The following is a 10000-nucleotide window of genomic DNA, read 5'->3' as shown; positions in this document are numbered from 1 at the left end:
GACTCCCAGCTGTAATGACTCCTAGAGACTTACCCAAGAAGACTCCCAACTGTAATGACTCCTAGAGACTTACCCAGGAAGACTCCCAGCTGTAATGACTCCTAGAGACTTACCCAGGAAGACTCTAATCTGCTGTAATGACTCTTAGAGACTTACCCAAGAAGACTCCCAGCTGTAATGACTCCTAGAGACTTACCCAAGAAAGACTCTAATCTGCTGTAATGACTCCTAGAGACTTATCCAGGAAGACTCCCAGCTGTAATGACTCCTAGAGACTTACCCAAGAAGACTCCCAGCTGTAATGACTCCTAGAGACTTATCCAGGAAGACTCCCAGCTGTAATGACTCCTAGAGACTTACCCAAGAAGACTCCCAGCTGTAATGATGCTTAGAGACTTACCCAAGAAGACTCCCAGCTGTAATGGTTTTAGATGGTAGAAATGACTGAATCAGATGTTTATCAGTTGAATGGGTTCTTTAAAAAGCTTGGATCTCTTCTTCGTGGTGTTGAATTGGTTTTACGGAATCTGCTTGTCTGATTCAGTCACAGAACTAAATAGAACGTACCAATGAATTCAGCGCTGTGTAGTTTTGGCTGTTGAAGTGAGTCGTCTGGGAGTCGTCTGGGGGGTCGTCTGGGGGGTCGTCTGGGAGTCGTCTGGGAGTCGTCTGGGAGTCGTCTGGGAGTCGTCTGGGAGTCGTCTGGGAGTCGTCTGGGGGGTTGTCTGGGAGTCGTCTGGGGAGTCATCTGGGAGGGGTTGTCTGGGGGGTTGTCTGGGAGTCGTCTGGGAGTCGTCTGGGAGGTCGTCGTGGGGGTGTCGTCTGGGGGGGTTGTCTGGGAGGTTGTCTGGGGGGGGGTCGTCTGGGGGGAGTCGTCTGGGAGGTCGTCTGGGAGTCGTCTGGGGGGTCGTCTGGGGGGCGGTCATCTGGGGGGGTCGTCTGGGAGTCGTCTGGGGGGGTCGTCTGGCAGGGGTCGTCTGGGAGGTCGTCTGGGAGGTCGTCTGGGGGGAGTCGTCTGGGAGGTCGTCGGGGGGTCGTCTGGGGGGGGTCGTCTGGGAGGTCGTCTGGGGAGTCGTCTGGGGGGGTAGTCTGGGAGTCGTCTGGGGGGTCGTCTGGGGGGGGTCGTCTGGGGGGGGGGGTCGTCTGGGGGGTCGTCTGGGGAGTCGTCAGTGAGTGGTTGTGCTGTGGTCCCCAGGTGTCGTTGGAGCTGGTGAAGGTGGTGGGAGGATACGGGTTTGAGTCGTTCAACAACTGTTTCTTCAACCTGGCCATTCCTGTCATGGTCCTCACCGAGGCTGCACCTGTCAAGAGAACACAGATCAGGTAGGAGAGACACACCTGTACACACACACCTGTACACACACACCTGTACACACACACCTGTACACACACACCTGTACACACACCTGTACACACACACACACACACCTGAACACACACACCTGAACACACACACCTGAACACACACACCTGAACACACACACCTGTACACACACACCTGAACACACACACCTGTACACACACACCTGAACACACACCTGTACACACACACACACACACCTGAACACACACCTGTACACACACACACACACCTGTACATACACACGTACAGATAGAAAATACATCTCTTTCTCCCTCTCTCTCTGTCTCCCTCTCTCCCTCTCTCTCTATCAGTGTCTCCCTCTCTCTCTATCGGTGTCTGTCTCTCTCTCTCTCTCTGTCTGTTTCCCTGTTTCTGTCACTGAGTCCTGAATGTGTGTTCTCCTCCTCAGGGAAGACATCTCTTTCTCTATCTGGGACCGCTGGACTGTGTGGGGTCACCAACACTTCTCCCTCTCTGACTTCATCAACGCAGTGTTGGTGAGACACATTCATTACTATATTAATTAAGTATAGAATAGAGCCTGCCATGGTGTTGACTGTGTTGTATTATGGGATAGAGCCTACCATGGTGTTGACTGTGTTGTATTATGGGATAGATCCTACCATAGGGTTGACTGTGTTGTATTACAGGAGAAGTATGGGATAGGTCCTACCATGGTGTTGACTGTGTTGTATTATGGGATAGATCCTACCATGGTTTTGACTGTTGTATTACAGGTGAATTATGGGATAGATCCTACCATGGTGTTGACTGTGTTGTATTATGGGATAGATCCTACCATGGTTTTGACTGTTGTATTACAGGTGAATTATGGGATAGAACCTACCATGGTGTTGACTGTGTTGTATTATGGGATAGATCCTACCATGGTTTTGACTGTTGTATTACAGGTGAATTATGGGATAGAGCCTACCATGGTGTTGACTGTGTTGTATTATGGGATAGAGCCTACCATGGTGTTGACTGTGTGGTATTATGGGATAGATCCTACCATGGGGTTGACTGCGTTGTATTATGGGATAGATCCTACCATGGTGTTGACTGTATTGTATTATGGGATAGAGCCTACCATGGTGTTGACTGTGTTGTATTACAGGTGTATTATGGGATAGAACCTACCATGGTGTTGACTGTGTTGTATTACAGGTGAATTATTGGATAGAACCTACCATGGTGTTGACTGTGTTGTATTATGGGATATATCTTACCATGGTGTTGACTGTGTTGTTTGACAGGTGTATTATGGGATAGAACCTACCATGGTGTTGACTGTGTTGTATTACAGGTGAATTATGGGATAGAGCCTACCATGGTGTTGACTGTGTTGTATTATGGGATAGATCCTACCATGGTGTTGACTGTGTTGTATTACAGGAGAAGTATGGGATAGAACCTACCATGGTGTTGACTGTGTTGTATTATGGGATAGATCCTACCATGGTGTTGACTGTGTTGTATTATGGGATAGATCCTACCATGGTTTTGACTGTGTTGTATTATGGGATAGATCCTACCATGGTTTTGACTGTTGTATTACAGGTGAATTATGGGATAGATCCTACCATGGTGTTGACTGTGTTGTATTATGGGATAGAACCTACCATGGTGTTGACTGTGTGGTATTATGGGATAGAACCTACCATGGTGTTGACTGTGTGGTATTATGGGATATATCCTACCATGGTGTTGACTGTGCTGTATTACAGGTGAATTATGGGATAGATCCTACCATGGTGTTGACTGTGTTGTATTACAGGTGTATTATGGGATAGAACCTACCATGGTGTTGACTGTGTTGTATTACAGGTGAATTATGGGATAGAACCTACCATGGTGTTGACTGTGTTGTATTACAGGTGAATTATGGGATAGAACCTACCATGGTGTTGACTGTGTTGTATTATGGGATAGAACATACCATGGTGTTGACTGTGTGGTATTATGGGATAGATCCTACCATGGTGTTGACTGTTGTATTACAGGTGAATTATGGGATAGATCCTACCATGGTGTTGACTGTGTTGTATTATGGGATAGATCCTACCATGGTGTTGACTGTTGTATTACAGGTGAATTATGGGATAGAACCTACCATGGTGTTGACTGTGTTGTATTATGGGATAGAACATACCATGGTGTTGACTGTGTGGTATTATGGGATAGAGCCCTACCATGGTGTTGACTGTGTGGTATTATGGGATAGATCCTACCATGGTGTTGACTGTGTGGTATTATGGGATAGATCCTACCATGGTGTTGACTGTGTGGTATTATGGGATAGATCCTACCATGGTGTTGACTGTGTGGTATTATGGGATAGATCCTACCATGGTGTTGACTGTTGTATTACAGGTGAATTATGGGATAGAACCTACCATGGTGTTGACTGTGTTGTATTATGGGATAGATCCTACCATGATGTTGACTGTTGTATTACAGGTGAATTATGGGATAGAACCTACCATGGTGTTGACTGTGTTGTATTATGGGATAGAACATACCATGGTGTTGACTGTGTTGTATTATGGGATAGATCCTACCATGGTGTTGACTGTTGTATTACAGGTGAATTATGGGATAGGTCCTACCATGGTGTTGACTGTGTTGTATTACAGGTGAATTATGGGATAGAACCTACCATGGTTGTCCATGGAGTGAAGATGCTCTATGTTCCTGTGATGCCAGGACACAACAAGAGACTGAAACTAACGTAAGCACACATACACACACACACACACACACGTACACACACACACACGTACACACACACGTACACACACACACACACACACGTACACACACACACACACACACACACACACACACACACACACACTGTCCTCCTGAATCACTGTGAATCTTAGTCTCTCATTCTCCTCTCCTCCCTCCCCCCTCTCCTCCTCCCTCTCCCCCACCCTCCCCCCTCTCCTCCCTCTCTTCCCTCCCCCCCTCTCCTCCCCTTCCTCCCTCTACTCCCTCCTCCCTCTCCTCCCCTTCCTCCCTCTCCTCCCTCCCCATCTCCTCCCTCTCCTCCCTCCCCCTCTCCTCCCTCGTCTCCTCCCTCCCCCTCTCCTCCCTCGTCTCCTCCCTCCCCCTCTCCTCCCTCTCCTCCCTCCCCCTCTCCTCCCTCGTCTCCCCCCCCCCTCCTCCCTCTCCTCCCTCCCCCTCTCCTCCCTCCTCTCCTCCCTACCCCTCTCCTCCCTCCCCCTCTTCTCCCTCCCCCCTCCCCCTCTCCCCCCTCCCTCTCCTCCCTCCACCCTCTCCTCCCTCCACCATCTCCTCCCAACTCTCCTCCCTCCCCCCTCTCCTCCCTCCCCCCTCTCCTCCCTCTCCTCCCTCACCATCTCCTCCCTCCTTCTCCTCCCTCCCCCCATCTCCCCCCCCCCCCCCCCCCCTCCTCTCCCAGGATGCAGAAGTTGATCAAACCGTCTGTAGACCGTCGCTATGTTGACCTGACCGTGTCCTTCGCTCCAGAGTCAGATGGTGATGAGGACCTTCCTGGACCCCCCGTTAGGTACTACTTCAGCCCCGACGGAGACGCTCACACCGCCTGAAACGCCCAGACCATAACATCCCTGACGCCCCTCAAACTAACCAAATATAACCACCCCTCAGTCCCCTCAAACTAACCCTCTGTACCTGCAAAACCCTAGTTGACAACAGTGGTGCTTCTAGAACAGGGGTGGATTCTAGAACAGGGGTGGATTCTAGAACAGGGGCGGATTCTAGAACAGGGGCGGATTCTAGAACAGGGGTGGATTCTAGAACAGGGGCGGATTCTAGAACAGGGGCGGATTCTAGAACATATGTTGATTCTAGAACATATGTTGATTCTAGAACATATGTTGATTCTAGAATATATGTTGATTCTAGAACAGATGGTGATTCTAGAACAGATGGTGATTCTAGAACAGGGCTGGCCCCATGTACCATTATTAGAGAAAGAGCATAGAGGTAGAAAGAGGGCTGTAGATGGATATAACCTGGTCTGATGAGTTCTCTTTCTACCTCTATGAGAAGAGGGAAGCACTTGGCTGTGTACATAGTAGTCCCTCTGTGTGGTTTAAAACACTGTTCCGACTGGTGTTTTCTACTCTGGTGTAAAGCACAGCTCTGACTGGTGTTTTCTACTCTGGTTTCAAACACAGCTCTGACTTGGTGTTTTCTACTCTGGTTTAAAACACAGCTCTGACTGGTGTTTTCTACTCTGGTTTAAAACACAGCTCTGACTGGTGTTTTCTACTCTGGTTTAAACACAGCTCTGACTGGTGTTTTCTACTCTGGTTTAAAGCACAGCTCTGACTGGTGTTTTCTACTCTGGTTTAAAACACAGCTCAGACTGGTGTTTTCTACTCTGGTTTAAAACACAGCTCTGACTGGTGTTTTCTACTCTGGTATCAAGCACAGCTCTGACTGGTGTTTTCTACTCTGGTATCAAACACAGCTCTGACTGGTGTTTTCTACTCTGGTTTAAAACACAACTCAGACTGGTGTTTTCTACCCTGGTTTAAAACACAGCTCTGACTGGTGTTTTCTACTCTGGTATCAAACACAGCTCTGACTGGTGTTTTCTACTCTGGTATCAAACACAGCTCTGACTGGTGTTTTCTACTCTGGTATCAAACACAGCTCTGACTGGTGTTTTCTACTCTGGTATCAAACACAGATCTGACTGGTGTTTTCTACTCTGGTATCAAACACAGCTCTGACTGGTGTTTTCTACTCTGGTATCAAACACAGCTCAGACTGGTGTTTTCTACTCTGGTATCAAACACAGCTCAGACTGGTGTTTTCTACTCTGGTTTAAAACACAGCTCAGACTGCTATGCACATGCCTTAACTAACAACCTTGTTGTGTTTGTCACGATGTGATGATGATGATGATGATGCTAAGAATAAAAAACGACCGTGTTTACACACCCATACATACACACTTTCCGTGGTTTTCATGAGAGAGAGAGAGAGACAGAGAGAGAGAGAGAGAGAGAGAGAGAGAGACAGAGAGAGAGAGAGGGGGGAACTCTTGATCTTAAAAGGTGGGATCACAATCGTCACCTAAACGTTCCTATTGGCTCATGGGGGATTTTGGATGATTGATAGCGACATAGGTGTGTCCCCAATCATCTCTCCGTCCTCCCAGAGTGTGCACTTGTTCATTTCCCTGCACAGGTTTTTAAAAAGGAAATGACTTGGTATAAATAAATATGAATATAATACTTCAGGAGATATTATTGGGACGCCCCCTATATGCTCTCCTCAGTCAGAAGCCACGTCAGCCATTCACTATATAAACAGAGATGATAACAGGTTGGTCTGTTGTTGAAGATGGGAGGGGACAGAGATGATAACAGGTTAGTTTGTTGTTGAAGATGGGAAGGGACAGAGATGATAACAGGTTAGTCGGTTGTTGAAGATGGGAGGGACAGAGATGATAACAGGTTAGTCGGTTGTTGAAGATGGGAGGGGACAGAGATGATAACAGGTTAGTCTGTTGTTGAAGATGGGAGGGACAGAGATGATAACAGGTTAGTCTGTTGTTGAAGATGGGAGGGACAGAGATGATAACAGGTTAGTCTGTTGTTGAAGATGGGAGGGACAGAGATGATAACAGGTTAGTCTGTTGTTGAAGATGGGAGGGACAGAGATGATAACAGGTTGGTCTGTTGTTGAATACAGTCCCTGATAGTCACCATATGCCATACTCTGGTCTATAGTAGTACCACTATATAGGGAATAGGGCTCTGGTCTATAGTAGTACCACTATATAGGGAATAGGGCTCTGGTCTATAGTAGTACCACTATATAGGGAATAGGGCTCTGGTCTATAGTAGTACCACTATATAGGGAATAGGACTCTGGTCTATAGTAGTACCACTATATAGGGAATAGGGCTCTGGTCTATAGTAGTACCACTATATAGGGAATAGGGCTCTGGTCTATAGTAGTACCACTATATAGGGAATAGGGCTCTGGTCTATAGTAGTACCACTATATAGGGAATAGGGCTCTGGTCTATAGTAGTACCACTATATAGGGAATAGGTCTCTGGTCTATAGTAGTTCACTATATAGGGAATAGGGCTCTGGTCTATAGTAGTACCACTATATAGGGAATAGGGCTCTGGTCTATAGTAGTACCACTATATAGAGAATAGGGCTCTGGTCACTAGTAGTTCACTATATAGGGAATAGGGCTCTGGTCACTAGTAGTACCACTATATAGGGAATAGGGCTCTGGTCACTAGTAGTTCACTATATAGGGAATAGGGCTCTGGTCTATAGTAGTACCACTATATAGGGAATAGGGCTCTGGTCTATAGTAGTACCACTATATAGAGAATAGGGCTCTGGTCACTAGTAGTTCACTATATAGGGAATAGGGCTCTGGTCTATAGTAGTACACTATATAGGGAATAGGGCTCTGGTCACTAGTAGTTCACTATATAGGGAATAGGGCTCTGGTCACTAGTAGTTCACTATATAGGGAATAGGGTGGTATTTGGGACCCTGAGCCTGTAGTTTGCATTCAGAAGAAGTGATGTCAGAGAGAAAGTGGGCTTGTGTCCCAAATGAGACTGATCTGTCCCTGCTTTTCCCTACCTCGTATTTACATGTATCTCTCTACTAAACCCTCTGACGTGGGCTTGTGTCCCAAATTACACCCTATTGCCTATATGCTGCACTCCTGTATAGGGGTTAGGGTGCCGCTGAGACACTCCGTCGCCAACTGTCTTGCACAGGAAATATCTATCAGGATTTCCTTGATAGTGAACGTCAGAAGAATAACATGTAAAATATAAATACAAAATAAACATGATATTATGTAAATTGTTGTGACAAGTGATGGTTTAATAAAAATCGTTTTCAGGATGTTTTGTGACTGAACTGTTGCCTGTCTATTTATTTTATTTTTTTCATGACAGAGAGAGATTCACGTATGGAAAATAACATCACAAACATGGATATACGTTCATTAAACTAAACCTTGGTATGCGCTTTTCCACCATGTGTTGTGTCACCTAACATTCTTAATAAAGAATGGTGCAGAATTGATCAAATCATCATCTCCATTAGAAGTGTACACTAACGTTCGACTTTTTGTAGAATGAGCCCTTTGGCGACCCGTAGTCTCCTCCCGTGGTCCATGTTATTCGGGCTCCTTGGAACGTCCCCCGTCCCCCAATTGAAGTTAAAATGTAAGTTTAGCGAAAGGTTATAGTTAAAGTTTTGGGATTATTAAAGTTAGGTTTTTGGGAACGGACGTCCCAAAAGATTCTGTATAGCACTAACCCGCCTCCCGTCTGGTCAACATTAGTTACCAGAGCCACAAAGTCATAATAATGGCTAAACCACGCCCATTCCTACAATTTCTCTTCTTTAAATCTGACTTTAAACCTAACATTAACCACACTGCTATCCTTCTGCTTAACCCTAACCCTTAAATTATTACCTAAAAGCAAATTTGTTTCGTACATTTATTAAAAATAAAAATAAATGCGATATTTGTATCGTATTTTGACTTTGTGTCTGTGGTAAATAGTGTATCTGTGGTAACTAGTGACAACCGCGCCGCCGCCGCACTCGGTCTTCTGCGTCGTGAACGAGCACGTCGAAACGACGTTGACGTGAGGCTTCAAGATGGCGGAAGCCTTGACGAGTCAGGAGGAACTGGTAAGGACTTGGGTTTTTTAACCATAGTGCTCTCGATTTCATCAACAAACAAAACATTTATGTTAATAATAAACCCAAATGTCTAGTTAGGTTGTAAGGGTCAACGTTGTCCTTGGTGAGGATACTGTCTCGTAAATATCCTTGGTCCCGTTACATATATTATGACAGCCGCTAGCATGCTACTATTAGCTAGCTGCTTAACACTGTCGTCTGGATGCGTTGGCTGACATAGTTACATCTCACTGGTTAGATTTCATATTTTGTTACCCACATTATTATTTATTTTGTTGAATAACTTATTGAACGCAGATGGCTACCTAGCGATAGCTAAACTTTAGGCCGGGGAGGAAGACCCGTGTTGACACACGTCCTCTTTGGCTTCCTACCTAGGTAACTACAGTAAGAGTAACATGGACATGTTCTGCTTCATTTGAGCCTCACACGACTTCCTTTCAGATGTAAAACATGCCAGTACAATATTGTTTTTTATACGTCCAGTGACATGTTTGCTTTCTGAGTACTGTTTGGTCTCAGTCATAGTTAATGTGCCTGATAACTATCTATTTTTTTAGACAGTCGGTTCACAGAATTTGCTCTCAAGTTCCTAGTAAAAACGTTTGTTTTCGTCGTTCAACTGGCTGGCTAGATTGCTGGTTAACGTTAAACAACCCGAAAGAGCCGCTATCAGATATAAAATAGCCGATGCTAGACCACACTGCCATAGTTAATGTTTTATTTAATTAAACTACATTGGCAACAGTAGACGAGTAGCTTAGGGCCCTAAGCTAGTAGTAGCTACGACTTGCTCGGTCCTTTCATCTCTTAGTTAGTTATTTTAATGCAACTACTCCAGCTAACGAGTATTTGCATATGTGCATATGTATAGCATTATGTGCTATATGAATCATGTTGCCACTTATTAACGTGCATTTGTAACGGGAGTTAA

General features: G+C 45.7%; 1 protein-coding gene across 1 annotated transcript in view; it reads left to right on the top strand.

Annotated features, from left to right (window-relative positions):
• LOC139395869 (ubiquitin-like modifier-activating enzyme 6) overlaps positions 1-6311 on the top strand; it is a 39592-nt gene extending 33281 nt beyond the window's left edge. The window contains exons 30-33 of the mRNA XM_071143180.1: positions 1196-1323; positions 1773-1860; positions 4000-4094; positions 4791-6311. Of these exons, the coding sequence (XP_070999281.1) occupies positions 1196-1323; positions 1773-1860; positions 4000-4094; positions 4791-4938 (459 nt within the window). The 3' untranslated portion in view covers positions 4939-6311. The remainder of the gene's footprint in view (positions 1-1195; positions 1324-1772; positions 1861-3999; positions 4095-4790) is intronic.
• Positions 6312-10000: the final 3689 nt, after the last annotated feature.

Source organism: Oncorhynchus clarkii, unplaced genomic scaffold (assembly GCF_045791955.1).
Source record: "Oncorhynchus clarkii lewisi isolate Uvic-CL-2024 unplaced genomic scaffold, UVic_Ocla_1.0 unplaced_contig_6397_pilon_pilon, whole genome shotgun sequence".
Lineage (NCBI taxonomy): Eukaryota > Metazoa > Chordata > Actinopteri > Salmoniformes > Salmonidae > Oncorhynchus > Oncorhynchus clarkii.
The sequence above is the reverse complement of the archived record's forward strand: the minus strand, read 5'-3'. Positions and strand labels throughout refer to the sequence as shown.